Raw genomic sequence first — 24,832 nt, 5'->3', positions numbered from 1 at the left:
ATGTATGTGTGTATGTGTGTGCATGCATGTGCTGAGAAGAAAGGCAAAGCAGGGAAGGACTGGGTACATTACCTCTGACTTCCTCAGGTGGCAGAGGGCGGCCCAGGAGATGGGCTCTGCCCAGGACAGGGTGCGGTCATAGCTTTGAGGCTGTGTAACCCTCTTGCCCTGGACTAGAGGGCTCTTGCAGCTTCGTGACTATCTGGAGACCTGAGTTGCCTCCACAGACAGCAGTGCCCACACAGCTCATACTTCACCAATGAGTAGCATCAACTTGTGGAAGGAAGGACAGAGACCCACTCTGAGCATTTATATGGAAGGAATATCTTAGGATGGCAGAGCCCCATCCGGCTTCATTTGGTGGTTTGATGGCTCCAGTGACCTGCATGGCCCAGAACTGGGACTCAGAAGAAATTGTCCTTAACTCTTAAAAGGACTATCAAACACAGAATCAGAAATAGAAACTCCTCCTCTCCTCTCTCCCACCCACCATGCTTCTACGGTCCCTGGCCCCATGCACATTTTTTAAATCATCGCATGAGGTTCTTTTTCTATTGATTTTTAGGGGTAGTGGGAGAGAGAGGGAAAGACAGAGAGAAATATCGATGTGAAAGAAAGACATCAATTGGTTGCCTCCTGCACGAGCCCCGACCAGGGCCCGGGCCAGGGAGGAGCCTACAACTGAGGTACATGCCCTTGACCAGAATCAAACCCGGGACCCTTTGGTCCACAGGCCAACACTCTATCCACTGAGCCAAACTGGCTAGGGCCCCATGCACATTTTGCAAACCAAAGCCCTCTTCTTCAGATGGGGAGGTGCTCCTGGCCCAGCAGCAGCACAGATCTGGGGATGGCCTGCCCCTCACCCATGCTTTGGAAGGAATTTGGCCCAAGACAAGCTTCCTTGGGATGCACATTTCTCCCATGCCTGTGTAGCTCACCCCTGCTACTTAAATGAAAATGTCCCCTTTTCTTATTCCTGCACATCTGAGGCCCATTGCGCATGTCCCCTGGGGCCTGAGTGAGGGTTCTGAGTGTCCTTTGTTGGGAGTAACTCTTGGGCCTGCCCCTCCCAGAAGTCTCACGGGCTTCTCCTTGTGGCAGCCTTTGCTGAGCTGCAGACAGACATCCATGAGTTGACCAGTGACCTGGATGGAGCCGGGATTCCCTTCCTGGACTATAGAACCTACACCATGCGGGTGCTGTTCCCAGGAATTGAAGACCATCCTGTCCTCCGGGACCTCGAGGTGAGAAGCCGTACCCATGCCCAAGGCCTTCCCCATCACGGTGTCAGCACAGAGAAGGGTGTTGGTGACCTTCAAGCCTAGCTGCCTATCCAGAGGTGAGAAAGCTGAGGTCAGGGAGGGGATGCAAGTTGCCCAGGACGCCCAGTTGTCGGGGCCCACTGGTCCCTCTGGAGGCAGTGGGGCTGAGCCAGGAAACCTCAGAGCAGAGATGGGAGTAGGGCTTTGGGACTTAGGGGTCATGCATTCCTTTAGAATTGAATGCAAGTCCCTCTCCTCAGAAAAACTGTACATATTCACAGAAATAAGAAATCTGGCAAACAAATGTTGGGAGTTCATGGACCCTTATTTAAGGAACTGCGATATGATATGATGATTTCACCACTTAGTTGCTGCTCAATAAATCTGTGTGGAAAGATAAGTGACGCACTGGGAAGGGAAGCGGAAAGTGAACGATAAAAACCTAACTCTCTTTTGTATTGGCAGGGACCTCATCGTTTGAACATTTTATCCCTCTTCCTGTCTAGCATAGGATCTGGCTTATACATATATTCATATTACCCTTTGTTCTGAAAGGGATTTGGAATAAATTATAAATATAAGTACTGGAGAAAAGTGAAAAATATAAACAAGGAAACCAGGGCAAAATAACCATAAGGAACAATCACTACTATTTGACTGCTGACGGGTCCAGTTTTAAATACTTTACTGCGTGCATTCGTTTAGCCACCCAAGAGCCCTCTGAAGTAGGCAAGCTCCTAATACAGGCAACAAAACTGAGGGCCCAGGGCACTTTGGGAGGGAGCGGGCCGGGGTTTGAGTCCAGGCGGTGAGGCGTCTGAGCCGGCCTCCGACAGCAAGCCCGCACACCTGACTCCCGAGGTGCTCCATCAGTGTCATGCCTCACGGCTCTGGATACTTATTAGGATGGATGGGAGGTTGTGGCCGAAGCAGCAACAGAAAATAAGACTAGTTCCGAGATTTATATTGTCCATAAAATAAAACAGGCCCATCACTCGGGAGTTGAGCACTTTCCCAGGTACTGACCGGAGGGAATGTCTACAGGATTCTGCAAAGGGATGGAGAGGCTGGGCCCGTTATAAATCACACATGCCCTTCCATGGCCTTACTCCTCGTCTGGATTCTTAACATTTCCCCTTAAACCTAAATATTCTCGAGTTCCCTTGCCTTTCTCACGAGGGGAGACTCTCTGATCCCAGCCTCAGCTCACAAAGGAGTGAGCAGCCAGCTTTACCAATGTCCCTGAGTGGGAGCCCACGAAATAGCTAATTGCTAGGCATGGGCTCCGAATCTAGCAGGTTACACAGCTTTGTTTTTTCATTGTAGTAAAATAACCATAACATAAGATTTCGACCATTTTTAGGTGTCCAGTGTGGCGCCACTAAGCACATTCACACTGCTGTGCAACCATCACCACCGTCAGCTCCAGAACCTTTGCATCTTCCCCAGGAAACCCTGTGCCCATTGGACAACCACTCCCCATTTCACTCCATGGTCGACCTCTGTCTATGAATGTCACTACTCTGGGCACCTCATACAAGTGGAATCGGACAGTAATTGTCCTTTAGTGACTTCTTTATTCACTTAGCAAAATGTTGCCAGGGTTCACCTGTGTTGTAGCATGAGGCAAAATTTCTTTCCTTTTTAAGGTGGAATCATAGTCCATTGAATAGACCACATTTTGTTTATCCAATCTTCTGTCAATGGGCCCTCGGTCTGCTTCCACCTTTTGTTACAAATAATGCTGCTAGGAACACGGCGCAAAGATATCTTTCTGAGACCCTGCTTTCAATCTTTGGGTATATATCCAGCACATACGACTTTTCCATTTCCACTAAACTCACGAATTAATTGCTTGCAGGCAGAAATTAACTTCCACTGTTCCACATTAGCCTGGGGTATGTGAGACCCAGCACCCTACACTAGACCCAGAGATCTTGTGTGGATCGTCATTTTCTTATTTCTTTCCAACCCATCTTTGCCACCAGCATAGTTTCTCCCTGTTTGGCTTCCTGAGAATAGGAACATTCCCAGGGAGGCCGCTGACTAATGTAAAGCAGTGTTTTCTAGCCTTTTCAGCTGCCGACATACCTGCCCTGCTGGTTGGGCATGAGTGGTGGATGCATGTGGACAAGAAGGTGTCTTTTGGCTTCAGGCTGTCCCTTTGGGACCATCTGTGTAAAATTTGGGCATTTGGGGAAGCGGCTGCCCAGGCACTGGTCACACACCAATCCTTTAGAAACAGAAAGCAAACAGTAACCATTTTCAACCTATCATTGCCTCCTAACTCTACCTTATTGGGTTACAATTAAAATTTACTATCCAGTTTTATACTCACAGACTTCAACTAAATTATCGAACCATCTGGTGAATAAAGAAAGCCTTGTTGCGGAGTGGCATTTGGGTAGGGGGCAGGGTAGCAACGTTACAAAGGGGAATTGTCTGGATACTCCTCACCGAGACACTTCACTCCCATCTCCCCTGTTGTAAAACGGGGACTCGGTGCCAGTGCGCTAGATAGCCGGTGAGCCAGGGAGAGGGATCAGGAGAGAGCAGCCAGGGAGGTAGGAGGGGCAGGTAATAAAATTTAAGTGCGCCCCGTGTGCGCCAGGCACTTTACATACATTATCTTACTTAATGTCCATAAAACATTATGACACGTGCGCTCATATTCTCATTTTATAGCTGAGGGAATAGAGCCCAGAGGGAATGGAGGTTTCCTGCACGTGGGCCAGTCAGTCTCTGTGAATCCAAACCCCAGGCTGCTGACTGAGACGCTGGCTCTCCATGGGTCTCAGGGCCCAGCCATGCCATCCAGAGGCGAGTACAGCCATAGTGGGAAGTCCAGGGCACGTCCTCATGCCGGAGGTGCCATCTGCTCAGCCCTATGTGCCCTTCTTCCTCTCCAGGTGCCACAGTGCCAACCTGCCCTTGGCCCCCTGCCTTCCCTGGCCAGCCTGAGCCACTGGGAGGCCCTGCCCGGGAGGCCGCAGAGAGGACTCAGAGCTGGCGTCCAGTCACAAGCCAGAGTAGGGTAGACCTGGCCTCAGATGGGGAGGATGGAAGCTGCTTGGGAGACTGACAAACTTATAGCTGGAAACCCAGCATAACCTGCAGCCACTGGCCTTGGCACAACCGCACTGTCTTCTCTGAGAAGCCATTAGCAGAAGCTGGTAGGGGCACACTCAGCCTTGCAAGATCATTAGAAGTGCATGCTGTTCCGGGTGCCAACACTGCTCGTGGCACATGGTGGGCACCCAGGAATGGCATTCCCCATTATTATTAGGACACGTTGTGGAGATGCTGCTCTGAGGGGTTTGATGGGCAAAAGGAGTAAAGTGTGTGCAGAGGTGTGCAAGGGGACGGTCACAGAGCGGGGGGAGACCATGGGAGACAGACACCTGCCTGCTGAGCATATAGGCCCAGGCTGATGACAAGGTGAGGCGGCCATGTCTCCCTGTCTTTCCCTTGTCAGTACCCATGAGTGGGGGGTGGGGGAGCCTGGCAGGAGGCCAGGTGAGGCCTTGGGGAATGAGGGGTTGGCGAGGATGAACTGCAGAGGGCCCTGGCGCCCAGCTCTGGCAAGTTCCCATCTCTCCTGAGAACTTCCTTCCCACAGGGTCTTTCACATACCAGCACCGCAGCAAGGGCAATGACAATGGACTTGGGAACACGCATGAGCTCCCAGCTGTCTGGCCTGTGGGAGCGGCGGATGCTGGCTGGCCTCCTGGGTCTCAAGGAGAGTGTTTCTCACAGGATCAGGGGTGGGCCCCCAGGGCTCCGCCACGGAAGGAGGCTTCTGGCTGACCAAAAGCAGGGCCTGGCTGTGACTAGTCTCTGCCTCCAGCCAGCACCTTACCCTAAGGCCAGACCCAGGAGGTTCCCTGAAAGAGCGGTGTGAATGTTCCAGCTCCGCTTCTGCCACCTTTTCGGTCCTGGGACAGCCAGGGCTTTCTCTGCCTATCTCTCTGCCCCAGTTTGAAACCTCTAGGGTAAAGCAGGATAAAACTGCTGCCACTCCGCCACTCGACTGTGTGTCAGGCGAACACTGCAGGCTTTCCACACCTCGGGTCTTTCCCTGCTCCCGGGAGATGGCAGGACGTGGCGCCGATGCACATCCCAGTTCACAGCCTGGCTCTGACACTCCTCTCTGTCTGGGGATCTCAGGGAAGTCCCTTAGCCTCATGGGGCCCAGGGCAATACGGTCCTGCCCTCATAGGGTGTGGTGTGGGACCAATGGATCAGTATGCCATGCTCAGCATAGAGTGAGAGCCATAGACACATTAGCTGCGACACCTTTGCTTTGTTGTTGAAGAAACTGGCTCTACTCAGGGCCCCACAACTGGTAAATGTCTGCAACAGAGCAGACCCCAGCTTGACCGACTCTGAAACTGTGTCACACTCACTGGCATGTTACATACATGACGACCCTTCCCAAAGACCTGAGGCATCTGAGCCATGGGCGAGACATGGCCCTCAAGATGTGGCCTGGATGGTGCCTCCAGCTCCCATCTCCTGCACCTCAGCCCTCCAGAGATGCCTGCCCTGTGCTCTGGGGCGGCTTCCCCTCCAGGGCAGAGGCTGTGCCTTATGTTTAAGTAAACATCTTGTTCTAATGCAGTGGTTCTCAATCTTCTGGCCCTTTAAATACAGTTCCTCATGTTGTGACCCAACCATAAAATTATTTTCGTTGCTACTTCATAACTGTAATGTTGCTACTGTTATGAATCATAATGTAAATATCTCATATGCAGGATGGACTTAGGCGACCCCTGTGAAAGGGTTGTTCGACCGCCAAAGGGGTCACGACCCACAGGTTGAGAACCGCTGTTCTAATGGGTGTATTTACACAGAGCTACGCACTCGTGGTCCGAACAGGGCTCTGTTCCCCTGAGTGAGCACAGCAGTCCAGCCACCATGTAGATCACAGCCAGAATGCCACCCCTCACCCCCAGAGTCCCTCTTGCCTCTTCCGTCACAGCCACCCCCAGAAAAAAAGCATTTTCTTGCCACCATGGATTAATTTTATTTATTTTTTAAAAATATTTATCTAAATGGTATGATACAGTCTGCCCTCTTTGGGGTCTGACTTTTTTCATCCAGTGTCTGCAAGGTGCATCCCTATTCCTGGGAGTGGCAGTTCACTCCCCTGGCTGTGTGGGACTCCACCGGTTGAATGTACTGCAGCTCCTCGAGCTGTGCTATTGCTGCCGGGCATCTGGCTGTGCCCACCCTTGTGCATCTCACAGTGGCGTCTTCCCTGGCTGGTTCAGCCGTGGGCTCATGTTTGCTGAGTGGATGGTACACCCTTCAACCTTTGCATGGGTCTCCCAATGAACAGAAGATGCAGACAGGAAGATAAAACCTTATCCCCCCCCCCCGCCCCCCCCCACCCCACCCCCCCCACCCCCCCCCCCGCCTTCCCCAGGATGGAGCAGTGTCTCGGGATGCTAGGTATCGATGCTAGAGTTAGGGAATGCCTGAGAGACTGTTGGGCTGAATCTTCCCATTCTTACAGGTGCATGAACTCCCCCCCCCCCCCCCCCCGCCCCTCCAGAAGTAAAGGACTTGCCTGAGCTTGCACAGGGGGTGGTGTCAGAGCCCATGTGGAACCCGAAGTCCTAGCTGTGTGGCCACTGGCCTGCCAGTTGGACCCGTGGGTCTGGAGATGGGCCAGCATTAGGTCAGCAAAGGCTCAGGCCTGTGAACCATCAGTCAGGGTGCAACCCACAGCAGCCCATGTCCCGGAGTTCCCACCAGGGCTGCGATGGTGGGCGGCTGTGGTGTGGGGTGCCTCCTCAACTCCACAGCACCATCAGGGAAGAGCTGAGGCCACTGAACAGGCAGATGTGGGTTCCAACCCCAGTGTCACCATTACTCGCAGTGATGTTCTCTCTGTGCCTCGCTTGGTTCATCTCTAGAAACAGTGACCCACACGTGAGCTGTGATGGAGCCAACTAGCTACCTGGCACAGTGCCTGGCACTAGATAGGGATGTGACTGCATTAGCCAGGCTGCAGAGGGTAAGTGGTGGGGTGGGATGGTCAGCAGTGTGCACAGCCCATTCTGTGGGGGCATGACTGGGCCCTGCCAGCCTCGCCCTCACAGGTGGCAGACAGAACCCGGTCTCCTCTGCAGGTACCGGGCTACCGGCAGGAGCGCGTGGAGAAAGGCCTGAAGCTCTTTGCCCAGCTCATCAACAACAAGGTGTTCCTGCTGTCCTTCATCCGCACGCTCGAGTCTCAGCGCAGCTTCTCCATGCGCGACCGGGGCAACGTGGCCTCGCTCATCATGACGGTGCTGCAGAGCAAGCTGGAGTATGCCACCGACGTGCTGAAGCAGCTGCTGGCTGACCTCATCGACAAGAACCTGGAGAGCAAGAACCACCCCAAGCTGCTGCTTCGGAGGTGAGAGGCGGCTGCGGGTGGCCCGGACGGCGCAGGTCAGAGGGCTCCTACCCCCACCCGCCAGGCCTGGCCTTTGCCTGCCAAGGAGACCAGGGCAGAGCTCCCAGAAGGAGTAGCCAAGTCCTCCAAGGTCAGGCTACTTGGAGCACTGACTCCAGGCTTTCTCGGATGCAATGGGCCTTGGCCTGCTCAGCTGCAAAGGTTGCTACATGCGACTTGCTCAAAGGCTGGGTGCATCCCACACCTTCCTTAAAGAACCTGTCCATCATGTAACTGGCCACGGCCCAACTGCTCACCCTGTTGTGTTTCATCTGCCCGTATATCTGCTCTCCATCATTCTCTCTCTGCCCTTTTGCTCCCCTGATTTTGCCCCTTTTTCACTGGAATTCTTTTCTTGTGGGATCTTTAGAGGTCATTTTCCATCCCCTGGCTTTGTCCAAATCAGAACTTGAATTAGGAGCGATACCCCAAGGCCGCTCTGGGAACCCACCCCACCATCTCATGATGGGAAGTTTGAGCCCCGAGCCACTTGCACTGCTATCTATCTGCTTGTGATCACTATGAGCCACACGTGACTATTTAAATCCAAATTAATTAAAAGTAAATAAAATTAAATATCACCCGAGAGCTATTGGAGATGCAGCCAGCATCCTGGGTCCCTTCCCACACTCGGTGGAGCAGCGTCTGCATTCCAACGAGACACCGAGGTGATCTGAATGCGTAGTAACGTTTGAGAAGTGTGGTCCAGCCCGTGTGTGAATTAAAACCCTTCAATGGCAACTTGCCTGATGCGTCACAGCAAGGATTTCCTGGCACCTATTCTAGGCTCTGCACAGTCCGGGGTCCACCGCTCACGCAACTGGTGCCTCATCCTGGACCCTTGAAACCCAGTGGTCACATGTGAATTGATAGCGAGGTCCCGTAGCTTCCACCTTACAGGAGTTAGACCAGGGGTGGGCAAACTTTTTGACTCGAGGGCCACAATGGGTTCTTAAACTGGACCGGAGGGCCGGAACAAAAGCATGGATGGAGTGTTTGTGTGAACTAATATAAATTCAAAGTAAACATCATTACCAAAAGGGTACGGTCTTTTTTTTTTTTTTAGTTTTATTCATTTCAAAAGGGCCGGATCCCGCCCGCGGGCCGTAGTTTGCCCACGGCTGAGTTAGACCCTCTGACTCTATCCACGCTGCCATTGGCACTTCCCATGCACTCGAAGGCCTTTTCTCCTTTAGGCTGTTATTCCAGTGTCTTTCGCCTTCCTGTAGAACCTACGGAGTAGACGAAGATGGAAAACCCCCATGTCCGGTCCTCTGCCTGGACCACCATTTACTGGCTGCCTCCCGTCCTTGTTATTGGTCTAGGGCAGGACCTCCTGCTTGGTCCCGTGCATAGATGTGGCTTTCAGAGTGCTGACCCCAGGCTTTCTCGGATGCAATGGGCCTTGGCCTGTGCAGCTGCAAAGGTTGCTACATGCGGGAGCAGCCACACAGCTTTGGGAAAAGCACGGCGGATCACTTGGATTTTTGTTTTGCTTCCACCATGCAGCTCCCCACCGGCATAATGCTGGGGTTGCCAGGCCTGCCAGAGCTCCCGGGGACATTTCCGGGCGTGGTCTAGCTCTGTGCGTGTGCCTCCTGCTCTTGTTTTCTGCTCACTCTCTCTCAGATGCCCTCTCTCCCCTCTGCCTGCCTTCGCCGCCTTTCTTCTTGCCCGTGGCTGCCCCACTCCTTTCAACAGTCTTACTTCTGTCCTTCTCTCACCTTCATTGTGTGCCGGCAACTGCCCAGCTGCCTTGGGATTTTAGTTATTAGTATCTTCAGGTGCCTGCGACTTTCAAATCTATGTAGACATGCCTGGATGGGCTGGTTTCTCTTTGGAGCTGGCCACACACGCTTAGTGCAAGGTTGAGTATAGTTTGTTTTCTCTAAGTGGATGCAACCAAAAGTGGCCTTTGGCCAGTAACACTGCTGCTGTGTCTTCACTTCCAAAGTAAAAGAATAAATGGACTTGGGTAGCAGCATGAAAGATGCAAGTTAGACTCAAGAAGGAACTTTCTGTCATTGTACATGAAACACCAGAAGGGTTCCCAGAGGGAGTTCCAAAGAACATGGAAGCCTTTGAAAGGGGACCATTCTGGCACCTCTTGGGATGAGCGAGGCACAAGCTGCTGACAGCTCTGAGTCCAGCTTAGGTGAAGGGTCAGTCCAATCTGGCCTTTCTGCCAGCACCCCCTGCTCCTGCCAACTTCCTTTCTATCGTCTGCCAAATTAGAAACTCCCAGGTTTTCTGTTTTTCTTTTCTCACCCAAATGAACTATAAAGTTCTCTAAGGCCCAATGTGATCACTATGAGCCACATGTGACTTATAAAATCTAAATTAATTAAAGGTAAATAAAATGCAAATTCAGCCCCTATGATACTCTGGCCGCATTTCAACTGCCCTGTAGGCACATATGCCTGGTGGCTATTAGACAGCAGAGAGAGCGTTTTTATCATCGCAGACAGTGCCCAGCGCTGCTAACCTGTTCCCACCAAAACCCACCAGGAGCCCAAGCCCAGAGCAGCATCTCCCAGCCTCGCAGGCAGAGCTTCTCTTATCGCTACGGGGTGTCTAGGAGTCCGTGGGCTCGGTATTCTTTAGGATCTCGGGATTTGATCCAAAAACCTTAAGCAGCAAGACCCATGCAGACTTCTTCCCCTGCCTTCCCAGTCTTGGGGTCTGACCGGCTGCTTCTGTCTTTGTCTTCCTCTGCTGGCCCCCTCGGTGGCGGGTGACAGGACTGAGTCAGTGGCCGAGAAGATGTTGACCAATTGGTTCACCTTCCTGCTCTACAAGTTCCTCAAGGTACGCTTGGCTGTGGGGGTATCTCTGGCCTTGCCCCTGTTTCCCCACCAGCCTGGGCACCAACCTGCCTCCTCCCCAGCCTGCCCCATTTCCCTCACGGCCCCCAAGTCTATACCCCCAGGGGCCTGGCTATTAGTACCCCAAAGAAACACAGTTCCCCTCGTCACTGAGGGAACGGGCTCCTGACATGTCGGAGACAGCCTCGCAGTCAGTCCCAGCTCGAGGGACAGGTCCCGCAGGCTGCTTCTCGGGAGCAAACAGAGATGAGCCTCTGAGAGGTCCCTGCAGGAGCCATTCAGCTAAAAACAATTCACCCCCACTTCCTGCTTTCCCTCTTCCTCTCCCTCCTGCCTCTCCCAGCCCCAGACTGGCTGAGGCCGAGAAGGGTCCCAGGCAGGTACAGCAGATAAGTGACAACGTGCCTGCGAGTTGGAAGAGCTGCCCGACATCCAATTACTGACTTGTTTGCTAAGGAGGTCACAGCACTCAGGACTGACCTCGGTCTCAAGATGGGGCTGCAGAGAAAGCGGGTGGAGTGAGATGGGGCAAAGGGCCAGAGACGGGGTGAGAGGCAGGAAGAGAAGAAGAGCTGCAGGGCGGTGGCGGGACAGGGAAGATGGGAGAGGACAGTGTGGGCACAGGAGCCCGGGGAGACGGACCTCTGAAGGCGAGAGTTGAAAACCCAAGAGTAAAGCAGGTGGGAGCAGGAGGAGAGAAGCGAACCAGAGGAGCAGTCAGCAGCCCTCTGGAGAGGCAGGGGCCATGGGAGCCTGGCCCCACTCACCTGTGGTCCAGCGGCCGCCCAGCATGGTTGTTCTCCTCGCCAGGAGTGTGCCGGGGAGCCCCTCTTCTCGCTCTTCTGCGCTATCAAACAGCAGATGGAGAAGGGGCCCATCGATGCCATCACGGGTGAGGCCCGCTACTCCCTGAGTGAGGACAAGCTCATCCGCCAGCAGATCGACTACAAAACCCTGGTAAGCCAGCCCCGAAGCCTTTCCCCTGGGCCCCGGGCAGCGGGCTTTGGTCTGCCCAGCCCCTGCCCAGCAGAGGGGACGGTGGAAATGCTGAAAAGCCACCTCTCCAGGTTTTCTCACTGCAAGGGGCCAGCCAGCTGCTCCCCCTGTGCTGGTCACCCCAGATGTGCCACTCCGGGGCACCTGGATCGGGGACCAGTAGCTCAGACACACGTAAACAACACTTCAGCAAAAGTCTAGTGGGCTCCCGGGCCAGTGCCCTGAACCGTGGGATCCTGAGCCCCTGCCAGCTGCTGTCTGACTGACCCCCCTGAAGGAACGCCTTCTTTCTCACCCATTCTCCCGGTGAGGAGAGTGGACACCTCCACACAGAGAGCAGGTGGGGGCACGAAGGAGCGGAACCCGGGAAGAGCTCCTCCTAGTTCTGAGGCCCACCTGTGCCCACTGGTTCAAGTCAAATCTGCACGTGCCCCGAGCTGTGGAATGTGAGGCCAGGGGAGCCTAGTGGTGGAGGCGTTGTCCAGGGAAGGTGGGGATGCCCTCCGTGGAGGTTAGACCTCACCTCCTGACAGAGACCTGGGAGACCGCAAAGCTCAGCTTGTAGGAGCCCGGGGCTTGGAAACAGGCAGACCCGGCTTGAAGCCCTGACTCCGTTTCCGACTAGCAGGGTGGTTTGGGTTCATCTTAGTCTCAATCTCTCCAAGTCTGTGTTTCTTTATCTGAAAAAAAATGGGGATAATACTAGACCCTGCTAAAGCAGAGATGACAATAGTATGCAGCCCCGAAATTGTGCGGAGGATAGAATGGGAGAGGAGGGGGAGGCGCTGAGCCCGGGGCAAGCGCTCCCTGCCGCCTTGCCTCGCTGCCACCAAGCCCGACTGCTGGCTGCCCGCTCCCTCCAGGCCAGGGAGCCCTCTCTCAGGCATTTTAGGAGAGAGCTGTGATCTCCCATCAGGCCTTCCCTGAGGAAGGGGACAGGAAGTGGAAAGGGACTGAGAAAATAAGAAAAATGTCGAGTGCTGGGGGGTGATGCTCACGGGGTGACCAAGAAGGAAAGACAGAGAACAGAAGATTTAACATGCACTGTGGGGGGATGGGGCACCTGGCAGGCCAGGCTGGGCATGGCAGAGCCAGACGTGAGGGTCGGCGAGCCAGGGAGAGTCCCAGACACAGAGGCCAGCTGGGGGGACTGTCCCTGCCGCTCTGAACGAAGCCGGTCCTGCTGTCTGAGAGTGATGTGGCCGTGATGCACCTGTTACTCCATCTTCGGAGGCCCTGGGAAGCCCAAGAGCATCCCACAGACTCGCCAGGATTGGCTCAGTTGCTAAGCTTTAAAGAGGTAGCGTGGGGCCAGGGCCTCTGCTTCCTGCAGGCCTGGTCTGCTCTGGAGGAGAGTGTTAGAGGCTCCTATTAAAATGGGAAAGGGGAAAAAATCCTTCCAAAAACAGAGACTTGAAGAGAATTCTTAATGAGCCAGAACTACTGTTGAAACATCTCTGCTGGATCTCTCCCCGTTCACTCCCTTCCTTTCCCATCTCATCAGTGGCTCCCAATATTGCATCCAACACAATGAGCTGTAGGAATGCTCTGTGCCCAAACCGCAGGGTCCTCTATTCCATAGGCCAAGGTATCGTTAGCACAGCTGGCTCAGGCTCGCTTACACAGCACGTGGGGAAGTCAGAGGGGGTCAGGGCAGAGCATCCAGGAAGGTGGAAACGCTGGGAAGAGGCTCTGTGAGGATTGGGGGAAGAAATTGCAATTGTTTTGCCCAGAGAAGAAATTTGGCTGCAGGGAGATTTAACAGCCACCTGTAGGCCTGTGAACGGAAACTCCCACGCACAGAAGTGGGAGTAGCCCAGAGGCTGGTGAGGACTGGAAAGGAATAAAGTGTTAGCAGCAAGGGGTCACAAAAAGAGGGGAGGTCGTGGGATTCGGCAGTGGCTGGGGGAGCCCAGGGTGCTTTGGGCCAACTGATGGTGACCTTGTTCTTGGCAGAAGGGATAACCACAAAGAATGAGACAGCTGCTGATTGGCTAAGGGACATAGTATTGCTTATAGCAGCTGCCCCTCTTCAGTGCTGAGTGATTAATTGTATTGATACTAGAACTTAGACTAGGGCCCTGCTGCTGGGAGTGCCCATCTGCATCACCTGGGCGCCTGCTAGATGCTCACCTGGGAGCCTGCTAGATGCTCACCCAAGAGCCTGCTACAATGCAGAGTTTCAAGCCCCATCCTAGACCTCCTGAATCAAAGTCTGCATTTTAACAAAAACCCTCACCCAGCAGAAAAAAAAACACCAGGAAGTTTGCTCAGAAACTAGCCAAGGGTCATGGGAGTGGCGGTGGGAAGGAAACTTATGGCTGGAGCTGTGGCTTGGCCGTTGGCTGGGAATTCTGTCCCTCAGTGGGGCCACTGCTGCTTCTCTGCCTGCCCTGAGCTCCATGGAGTTCTCCCAGGGCCCCCCTGAACCCTGGGCAAGTGGAAACGTCAGGAGATCATGCCCAGGTGACAGCCTCTCCTCTCGGTCTCTTGGCGGAGGAGGCCCAGAACAGGCTGCATCGCTGCCTGGGGCAGGCCCGGAACACAGGACAGCAGGGAGCCAGGGCACGGAGCAGCAGGCTGTGCTTGGCCACTGAGGGGGCAGGGAGGGTCCAGAGGCTTTTAAAGGACAGGGTGGCTGGCGAGGGCACTCAGAGCAGCACATGGTTGGTTCAGAGTTCCTTCCACCATTGTTCTCCGTTTAGGACATTTTGAGAATGAGAGTTTTGGTTTTACAGATTTAGGAGGATTTTTTTCTTCTTCTTAATGGAATAAGCATGTTCCTATTTGAGCTCATAGCAGTCTGGTTGCTAATGAAAGGCAGGCATCCAGGGGCCAGGGTTCTGATTGCCACCACATGGAGTGAGGGTGAAGGCGTGAGGGGGGGAGGCCGTTGTCTGAGTCTGCAAACCAGACGTGCAATTGGGAAATGGTTGGGGTGGGGGGTGCAGTGAGAGTTCAGAGGAGGAGAAGCACAGGGGCTCGGGCAGCAGGGTTGGAGGGAGGGTACAGGTGCCCAGAGTGGCATGGCCACTGGACAGCCCCTGTGCCCCACAGCATTTGCCCACTCCACTGTGGTCCCCCGGGATCCCCCACAGCCTCCGCCATGCAGAGCGAGCCTCTGAAAACAGCAAGGGAAAAAAGGCCGCTGGAAACATCCCGGAAGTTTTTAAAGGAAAAGATACAGTTTGGTGCTTTAAGCAGAGTCTTCGCTTTTCTGACTAGTTCCAAAAGGAGAGGTTGAGGTCCTGAGCCAGGGTAGCCTCTTCCCCTAACACAAGGTTTCAGGGGTCTCAGGTGGCCTGAACCTGAAATGTTTTATGAGCCCCAAACCCTCATAAACCCGAAGCTTATGAAAACTTGAGAGAAAGGCACCAGATCCACGTTAGTGTGAGTGTGTGTGAGAGGGAAAACAAGGAAGAAAGACTGACACACACAGATGGGGGGCGGGTTCAGCGGTGGGTGAGAGTTTGGGTGTGCACTTGAGAAGGTACCTCTGCACGTGTGTGTGTGTGTGTGTGTGTGTGTGTAGAGTGCACGCATGCATGCATTAGTGTCCATTCTCATGCAGATTCCCCCTCACTGCCTCCTCCTGCTTGGACATGGTTCTCTCTGGAAAAACATCAGGATTGTTCAGTGTGCAGCTCTACTCCTACAATGACCCTGAAGTCACAGCACCTTCCTGCTGCTTGTAGGACTAGAAGGGCAGAGGGCTTGGTGGGAACACAGTTGGGCCGGGCTCTCCCAAGCCCCCTCCGGTCCAGCCTGCAGAGGGGGAGCTGGTCAGGACAGGGGCCCGGGATGCTGCAGGGACCCTCCAAGCTCTTCCTGCTGCCCACCCCACGTGTTTCTCTCCCCCTCCCCCAGGTCCTGAGCTGTGTCAACCCAGACAACGCCAACAGCCCTGAAGTCCCAGTGAAGATCCTCAACTGTGACACCATCACTCAGGTCAAGGAGAAGATTCTGGACGCCATCTTCAAGAACGTGCCCTGCTCCCACCGGCCCAAGGCTGCAGATATGGACCTGGGTGAGTGGCTGCCCACCCAGGGCTGTCCTGTGAGTGGTTGGAAGCACCTCTTACTCGATGGTGGAGCCAGGGTTCAGGGGATCTCCTTCGTGGCCACTTGGTGAGCAATAAGCAGAGAAGGGCTACAGCAGCCGTGGGCAAACTACGGCCCGCGGGCCGGATCCGACCCATTTGAAATGAATAAAACTAAAAAAAAAAAAAAAAGACCGTACCCTTTTATGTAATGATGTTTACTTTGAATTTATATTAGTTCACACAAACACTCCATCCATGCTTTTGTTCCGGCCCTCCGGTCCAGTTTAAGAACCCATGGTGGCCCTCGAGTCAAAAAGTTTGCCCACCCCTGGCCTACAGTCTGCTGCCGTCTGACAGCCTGGGGGGTCTTTTGAGTAGCTGAGGGTGGGCGTGGAGGTATCCTATCTGCAGTGGGGAGGTTTTAGTCGGAGTCTGTGTGGTTCAAGGTCTTGCCACTGCCTTTGTTGTGCCCCCAGGCTCTGCCCTTCCCTCTGTTCCGTGCCTGTGCTTTTTGCTGACTACCCGAGGCGTGAGGGATCTGGGTCAGTGATGGAAGGAGGAGGAAAGAATAGAGAAAAATGAGCTCTGGCACCTACCGGGGAGCAGGGTGACATTTTATTTGAATGTTCCACGAATAGATCGCATAGCCTATATAAACAAGGGCACGCCACGTAGGGCCAGCTGTACTTAGACCCAGTTATGAACTGCCTGCCTGTTTAGTACGCTTTCTTCCTGGGAAATCCTAGCAGGGAGCCCCAGGCTCCAAAGACACCTGCTGAAGAGAGGCGGTGTGGCTCCTGGGTCAGCATCAGACACACCTGACGTGGAGTTCTGGAGCTGCCGAGTTCCAGCTGTGTGACCTTGGTCAAGTTACTTAACCTTCCTGTGCCTCCGTCTTCTTGTCTATAAAGTGGAGATAATAGTACCTGCCTCGGGATGCGTGAAAAGCCTCTGAGTGCAGTGCCGGCCCCAGTCACTGTTGGCTGCGGCTAGGGCTGCTTGTGAGGATAATACTAGTGAGGCAACGGTCCGTGTCTGTTTGTTGATCCTGGGCCCGGACAGGAAGGCTTCTGCGTGTCTGTGCTGTGCCTGGGGAACCGTGGCAACATAGGGGTGGGAGGACCTCCAGAGGCCGCTAATCCATCCGTCTGGCCTCTAAGCTGGCGTCAGCTTAGCCATCTGAGACACATGGGCATTTGCGCTATTTTCTAAAACCCACAGCGAATCCTCACCCTTTCCCACTGCAGTGCCCCACCCAAATGCTGGTGCCTAAAGACGCAGGACCAGGAAGTTCTGCTAACTCGCCTCAATTCTTACTGCTTCACTGAACCCCTCTCCTCTTGCTGGGCTCCTGGCAGGGTGTGTGGGGTCCTGTGCCTAGAGCCCTGATGCCCGGGGAGAGAGACTGGGCAAGCGTGTGCTCTCCTTCACTTGGGAGGTGTCTCTGAGAATGTTGTTTCTGGAGGGAAGGAAGGAAGGGGGGAAGGAAGGAAGGGGGGAAGGAAGGAAGGAAGGAAGGAAGGAAGGAAGGAAGGAAGGAAGGAAGGGAGGAAGGAAGGAAGGGAGGGAGGGAGGGAGGGAGGAAGGAAGGGAGGGAGGGAGGGAGGAAGAAAGAGAAGAAGGAAGGAAGGATATGTAAGAGTTGGGGGTGGGGTGGGTGAGTGGGTCCATATGTGTCCTGGGGCACTGGTCCCTAGAGTCAGATTGGACATTTGAGTCCACATGCGGGTGACTCTGTTGGCATGAAGATCCCATGGATGGATGACGTGAAGGGGCCTGTTACAGAAGCCATGGGAGAAAAAATGGTCACTGACAAGGAGGACCCTGTGTTCCCCATCCCCAGGCAATTCATTCAGTGGCTGCTCCATGATGGGTTTCCCAGGTAGCACCCAGCATTCTGTTAGCTTTTCTGTGGGAGCCATGGCAGGGCCACCCTTGGCTTCTCAGTGCCTCTCTCTGCAACCTGGGTGGGAGGGTAATCCTGACATAGTGAGGCCAGCGCAGAGCTGCTGGGAACTTTGTGCTGGGAGGTGAGTTTGGAGCAGGGAGGTGGTGCTGGAACCCAGAGGCCCTCCTGCGTGCGGTGCTGACAGAACCCTGTGCTCTGATGCTTGGGGATGGGGGCCTCCCCACGCAGGTGGGCACCAGGTGTGTGTGTCAGCCTCCGCCTGCGGCATCGAGACAGCTTCCGCACGGGAACACCTTCTCCCTTCCCAGTGCAGGGCAGGTGGGTGGGGAAGAACACAGGCATCCCATCCTGTCGTGGCTCAAACACCTGCCGGATCTCAGGAGGGATGGAGCCGGCGTCCTTCAGCATCAGCTCAAGCCCAAGCTCAGGGCCCCTCTGAAAGCAGATCCAGGGGCCACCACCTCTGCGCCAGTTGGTTTCCTGGGGGGAGACCCCTTCATGGCTGGTAGATGCTGCTCAGGACCAGGCCTCCCCACCCTGTTAGCTTTAGAAAATTGCTTTCTTCAAAGGTCTGGGGGTGTGGGCCCCGCAAAGCAGATGGTTAATGGGAAGATCTCGGCTTCCCACACCCACAGTGGTAAAATCCTGCAGTGGAGGTGGCCGCTCCAGCTCAGCCAGGGCCCTCCTGCCGGCCACCTTGGGTGTGGGCAGCCTGAGCCTGCGTGCAGCCAGGACCTGCCTGAGGGTTGCACCTCTGCAGCTAGGGCTGCTCAGGCAGGGGAAGCTGCCTGCTTCATAGGGGGCCAGGCCTCCTGGGTCCCAGTGCTCACGACAGTGCTCACACCACAGACACCAAGAGAATAAAGTGCCACCTCCTATCGCAGGTGCTGGGGGAGGACCCAGGGCCAGCCTGGGGGACAAGCCTCCACAGCATGGACAGATGAAGGGAGGAGGCCAAAGAAGAGTCCCCCTGGGAAAGGGGTCATGGTCATGCTGAATCCTAGCCACGGCCGCATGATGGGTGCTCCTCTGAGAAAAAGTCCTTTCTTCTGTTAAATCCTGCATTTGGAGCTGCCCCCTCTCTCTGGCCCTCTTTCTGCCACAGCCAGATCACGTAATAACGAAAGCTGGGCCCCTCAGAGACCCAGATCCTTCTTCCGCACAAAGACTCAGCCTCCAGACCCCCAGGGGAAGAGCGAGGCAAGGAGAGTGGTTTCCATTCTGTAGGTGAAAGTACTTTGAAAGCTTAAAGCAATTTACAAATGTAAGGTGTGATTGTTGTAAAAAAGTAATCTATGCCAAAGGAATGCATAGCAGGCAGGCAGGGAGGGGCTGGCTCAGCCACATGGGCTGGGCAGAGGCAAGGCAGCCAAGCGTCCCCCATCCTCATTGTCCCCAGACCTCCTCCTCCCATAGCTGAGGGCATTGGGCAAAGACTGCCTTCCCCTCCTGAGATCAGCCCCCTGCAAGGCAAGGACACCTGTCCCAGGCCAGCTCAGAAGGAAGCAAGGGCATTTTAAATTACTCAGATAATTGCCCCAAGTAACTCCAGTCCTAACACCACCACCACCCCCCCCCCCCCCCCCACCGCCTGCCCCCATCTCTGTGGCTCCCGGCCTGGCCTAGCCCCTCAGTCCTGACGCTTTTATTCTTTGATCCTTAGACTGGAGGTCTCCCACTCCTCCCCCCACCCATTCAGCAAACTTTCCCAGGCTCTCGGGAACCCAGATGGGGAACAATCTTAGGATTCTCCAGAGAAACAGAGGTGTATAGATAGGACGTGCATAGGAATGTATAGATAGATAAAGAGATAGATAGATACATACATACATACATACATACATACATAGTTTTTAAGGAATTGGCTCACTTGGTTATGGAGTCTGAGTCCGTTCGGGCTGCTATGACATCCCACAGACTGGGTGGCTTATAAGCAGCAGCTGGCAGATTTGGTGCCTGGTGAGGAAGTTGGCACCTTCTCCCTGTGTCCTCATAAGGCTGAAAGGGCAAGGGATCCTCTGAGGTCCCACTGATGAGAGCTTTACCCTCATGACCTAATCACCTCCCACAGGCCCCTCTCCCTCTGTCACCACATTGGGGGTTAGGATGTCAACATGGGGCTCTGGGGACACAGATACCCAGTCTACAGCAGGGAGGCTGGCAAGTCCAGAATCTGCGAGGTGGGCCAGCTGGCTGGACACCCCGGGAGGAGCCAGCGTTGCAGTTCAAGACCAAGCTCCCTCTTGCTGGGGGGGGAGGCCAATCTCTTGTTCTCCTGCGGCCCTCGCCTAATTGAATGAGTCCACTCACATTATGGAGGACAATTACTTTACTCAGAGTCCACCAATCCAAATGTTAATCCCATCTAAAAAATGATGATTTTCCTCACAGGAAATCCAGAATAATGTTTAACCGCATAGCTGGGTGCCATGGCCCTGCCGAGCTGACACATAAAATTAACCATCACGGGAGCCAGAGTGAAGGACACGGGGCCCACCTTCACTTCAATCTGCTGGAATTGGGGGGGAGGAAAGATATCACAGGGCAGGGCATGGGGACTGTGCTGGACAGATGGGTCTCTGGGAGCTCTCAAAGCACAGTGCCGTGGGCGCCCCCTCCGCTATCCCTGAGGTGTATATCCCTTCCCACCCACAGGGATTGGGTACAGGTACCCCCTTGCACTGCTAAACTCTTCAACCAGCATATAGCATCATAAGAGGCTACCTGGGGCACCCTCTGTGCCTGGCATGGGGGTACACCAATGTAGCAGAAGGCAGGACAGCCCTCTTTCTGAGCCTTGGGAATCTTTTGTCTCCTCCCTGGAGGAAATAATTGGTACCATTCGCTTCCATTTCGAAGGAGGAGAATCTGCAGCCCAGAGAGGCACAGCACCTGGGCCCTGGTCACACGACAGGGAGGTGGAGGGAACACCCATGCCAGCCCACGCCTTCTCCTCCGTGGGCCTTAACCTCCAGAGATTCCTCAGGTTTAATGCAAATGCTCTATCAATAGCCCCCGGGACTCCGCCACCCCCTCTGTCTTGCCATTCAAGTCCTGCTGAAAGGATATATTTTTTCAAATAAGTAATTCCTGTATGCAATAAAAAGATACACTATCTTCTGAGTGAAATATAAAGAGTTCACAGCAGCTGTCTCCCCAGTTTGCATTTTCCGCTGCACCTGATGGGAAGCACAGATAAAGATAATGGGATTTTTTTTTTCTTTTTTAGTTCACCTCCCTCTCTCCCTGCAAGGTGGAAGTGTAACAAATTGGATTGTGAGTGTCTGTCCTTTGTGCTTGGAGCCTGGAGCAGGGCACCGGGCTGCAGGGCAGGAGTTGCCAGGGAGGTCGGGGCTAGCAATTTTCTCCTGATGCCATGCACATGAATACCAGGGTCACCTTCCCTCCTTCTTCCGCCCACCACCTGCCTTTTAAATTCTTCTTTTACCCAGCACACTGCCCAAGTGACACTAGGGCCTCTGTGTTCTATAATCAAGAATATTCATTAAGCTCTAGCTCATCTCTCTTAAATCCAGTGGCGTAGCACAACCTTCTTCCTTGAGCTCCGGACTAACCCACATAGCAACCCTAGCCAGTGCGGGCGCTTTTCAGTTTGCAAAGACCTGGAGCCCAAACTGCTGACGGCACAGTTCTATTTAGGAATTTCTTCTTTTAAGCACCCCGTGTCATCGTTCAATTATTTTATGTTTTAGAACTGGCTCAGACAATAAACTTTTTTTTAACAAAGCCTATTTAGATGGGACAGCCTCCGCTCCCACGGCAGGTTTGCAGACCTTGTTTGAGGTCACGGCCCTCTCAGCTCTCCCGTGATGCATGCCCCTGTGCTTCCGCGTGGCCAGGCGTTGAGGGTCTTAGGCTCTGGCCGTGCTCCCTGGACTCACCTGCTAGCAGGTGTGCAGCAGGATATCGTGTCTCCTCCAGATTTCTGCTCAGGACCCTGCTTTTGGAGGGAGAGCTGGCTCTGTGCAGAGTGGCAGGTGCTCCTGGTGAGAACCTTCGCTCTTGGCCCCCAGGTGAGGAGGGTGGCCTGGGTGGAACACAGGCATCTGGCTCTGGAGTTCCTCCCTCTGGATCATGAGGGTTGACTCCGCCAATTCTAACCAGCCTGTGGGCATCTCCTCCCTGCCTTGCCCTCCTAAGCCAGCCCTCCTAAAGCTCCCTGTGATGGGTCTGAGGATAGATGGTGGTAGGAAGACTGGACCAGGGCTGGACAAGTTGGCGGGGGGGGGGGGGGGGAGGGGGGGTTGCTGCAAAGCTTTCTGGGTCCCCAGCCTGGCTAAAATGAGGTGCATGCACAAATGTGTGTGCTTGAGTGTGTGTCCATGAGTGTGTGCCTACATCTGTGTGTCTGTGTGTCACGCACACACACCCACCATGCTCCTGCCAGCAAGCACAGGGCATGTGGGTCTGAGCTAGTGAATTAATGTGTGCACCTCCGAGAGGGTTTGCTTCTCAGGGTAGCATCTGCTGGTGGGTGGGGGACCCTCCAAGAGCTGGGCCAGTGATGTGCTCAGTTCCAGTATCTCCTTCCAGGGTTGGCTTGCAGATGAACCAACCCCCTCTCTTTCCCTAGACACCTTCTCACAAACCCAGGGCACACCATGGAGCCCCAGCTCCTCTCCCATGTCAAATCTCCAAGCATTCTCTCTGGTCTGTCTCCTGGACATCCCCTACAACTCCTTCCCCGCCCCACTGCCTTAGCCCAGGCCCTAAGGCAGCTGTCTTAGGTGGGGCTCCCCACCTCTTCTCCTTCACCCTGTCTCTGTGGCCCTCAGTTCAATCCCAGACACCCTAGCATGGTGTGCCAGATCGTTCCTAACTCATTTCCTCTCTTGTGTGTGCCTCGCCAGCCTCTTCCTTCCACTGCCTCCACATGCATGGATCCCTAGACGTGTCCCATAAATGGCACCTTTGGATCTGAACCGCTGTCCCCAGCACTCAGCTCTGGCCACCTCCCCACCCATGATCCTGCAGACCCTGCTCTTCCTCCAATCACCTGAGTCTTGATTCATTGTTCTCCACACAACATTGCCCACAAACCTCAGCCAGTGGGCAAAGCTTGTGTCCACCCACCAGCGCAACTTGGCTTTGCTGAAAAGGAAGTTCTATGTCCAAGCTACACTGCCAGTGGTGCCCCTGGGTTCCTAGAGCTCTGAGTATGGAGCTGCTTGGCAGAGTGAGCAGCGGCTGGGGATGATGACACGGGGTCTCTCTTCCCAACCTGTTTCTTTAACTTCCAGTCACACAATTAGAAGAATGAGTGGCGATAATTTAGAGAGCGTTTATTTCTGGAATGGGCATGGCTTCTTGTGATTCTGAGGACTTCAGACCATCCTGGGTCCCCGGTTGCTAAGAGAGTAGCTCTCGGTTCACCTCTGACTTAGCTCACTGTCTGCCTGCCATGGACCTCTTTTCCTACCTGGGAAAGGGCCCCATCACTCACTCACACACTCTTCCCCTTCATCTGTTCACCCACGCAGTCACTATTCCTTTAAGAAACACGCATCCAGGACTTGTTCTGCCCCAGGTGCTGGGCCAGCCCTGCTGGGTGGCCTCTAGCAGCATCGTTTCTGTGTTCCAAGGACAGGCCATCGCTCCTTAACTGCTCCGGGTGCACATGGCCACGCTCTGCCCTACTTTTCAGTTGGGGGCAGAGAGGCAGTCTGACTTTCGTTTGCTTACATAATAGTGGACACAACCCAGAGCCAGGGCGGCTGGGTACAGCCACACAGGCGGTTCACTCCGACACTGCGCGCTGCTCAGCTCAGGGCGGTTATGCAACAGGGAAATCCGCCCGGGGCTCCAGAATCCTCTGTCCCTGCTAGTCCCTCAGGCTGTGCGGCTTGTCCAGATTGCACTGAGGTACCGGGCTCCATCGGAAGGGGTGCCAGTGCAGCTGCTAAACCAGACGCTGGCCCCGGCTGGTCCCGCCCCGTCTGGTCTCGGCAAGGCCCACAGCACTTCAGTGGAGGAGACCCCTTCTCCCTTGGGCCCAGCCAGTGGGCTTAGCATTCAGCCTCATCCCCGGCTTTGCCTCACGACCCCATGCAGGAAACGCAGAACACTGACTTCTGTGCCCCAATCTGCCGTGCTGTCCCCCACCCCGTGCAGCCCTGACTTAATGGCCCTGGCACCACTCCCCAGGCAGCAGGGACACCCAAGAGGCTTTGTCTGTCAGGCCCCACTGTGTGACTGGGACAAAGCACACCACTGCCGTCGTCCTGGGCTTCACCAGCATCTGAGTGAACCGCCTGTCAGCGGCCCAGCCAGCTGGGAAATATTCCTCCTCTTTTGTCCCAGCCTCTCAAAAATACGTGCATGCATACATCCACACAGAGCCACGTGCAATTTAAAACCCACACAAATAAAACAGCACAGCAGCAAGCAAAACACTGGTGACCAGGTGCCTCCCTGGGGTGTTTCCCCTGTTGCTCACCCCCCTACCTGCCCCGAGGCCCTAATCGCCAGGACCAGTTCCAGCTGATCAGCAGCAGCACTAAGTGATGGGCGGTCCCCAGAGGCCCAGCAGGGCCCCGCTCGGGTGAACACAGGTGGCATCCTTATGTTCTCATTCCTGGGACAGTTGGACACCACCTGAGGCGCTACACCAGGCAGCGGGTGAGCCCAGGAGCGGGAGGCCAGGGCTTTGATATCAGGAGCATCTTTGCTACGTCTGAGGGCAGACAGCCTCTCTCTGGGCCTGTTTTTCCATCTATAGCACTGCCCACACCAGGTGAACAAGGCAGGAAGGAATTGGTGCTCTCCGTGCCACCAATGTGGCTGGTCATGGGCCCACAGCTCAGCCTTGACCGGAGCGGAATGGAGGGAGGGTATCCGAAATGTGTCTCTCTGGGCCAGAGGAAAATCCATGGTGGGGTCAGGCGAGGACTGGGTAACTCGTTCCAGCCCTAACTGCCCTCTGTGAATCCCAGACTCACACGGCTCCCAAGTGTCAGCATCTGGGAGGTGTGGAGGGCAGTGTGGCTGCCTGGAAACCAGACGCCTGGCTTCCTGGCTGGAACACATGTTGCACTGATTTTAAAAGGCTGTTTTCCTTTCTGGTGTGTGCGTGTGAGCGTGTATGCATGTGCGGGTGGGTGTGTGCGTGCACATGCGCCAGAGCTTGGTGTGTCTGGCATGTCCCCGGTCTCCATCCCCAGGAGATGGGTGCCACGTGTGCGATGGGATGTGGTTGATGAGAAACAGCCTCCTAGTTGCCCATGTGGGATCCATCAGCCAGCCCATGTGTTGTAGGTGTCGGGGCCCATGAGGAGAATGTGGGGGTGTAAGTCTGTGCCTATAACATCAAATAATTAGGTGTTGGGTAGA

General features: G+C 54.7%; 1 protein-coding gene across 1 annotated transcript in view; it reads left to right on the top strand.

Moving 5' to 3' along the window:
* Positions 1–24,832, top strand: part of PLXNA4 (plexin A4) — a 413,941-nt gene that overhangs the window by 365,274 nt on the left and 23,835 nt on the right. Inside the window, exons 21-25 of the mRNA XM_070423914.1 lie at positions 1,105–1,247; positions 7,403–7,671; positions 10,452–10,518; positions 11,346–11,492; positions 15,399–15,558. Of these exons, the coding sequence (XP_070280015.1) occupies positions 1,105–1,247; positions 7,403–7,671; positions 10,452–10,518; positions 11,346–11,492; positions 15,399–15,558 (786 nt within the window). The remainder of the gene's footprint in view (positions 1–1,104; positions 1,248–7,402; positions 7,672–10,451; positions 10,519–11,345; positions 11,493–15,398; positions 15,559–24,832) is intronic.

The sequence above is a fragment of the Myotis yumanensis genome, unplaced genomic scaffold, assembly GCF_028538775.1.
Source record: "Myotis yumanensis isolate MYYU_CA2020_CCGP unplaced genomic scaffold, mMyoYum1.0.hap1 SCAF_9, whole genome shotgun sequence".
Taxonomy (NCBI): Eukaryota; Metazoa; Chordata; class Mammalia; order Chiroptera; family Vespertilionidae; genus Myotis; species Myotis yumanensis.
Note: the sequence above shows the minus strand (reverse complement) of the source record. Positions and strands in the feature narration are given on the sequence as shown.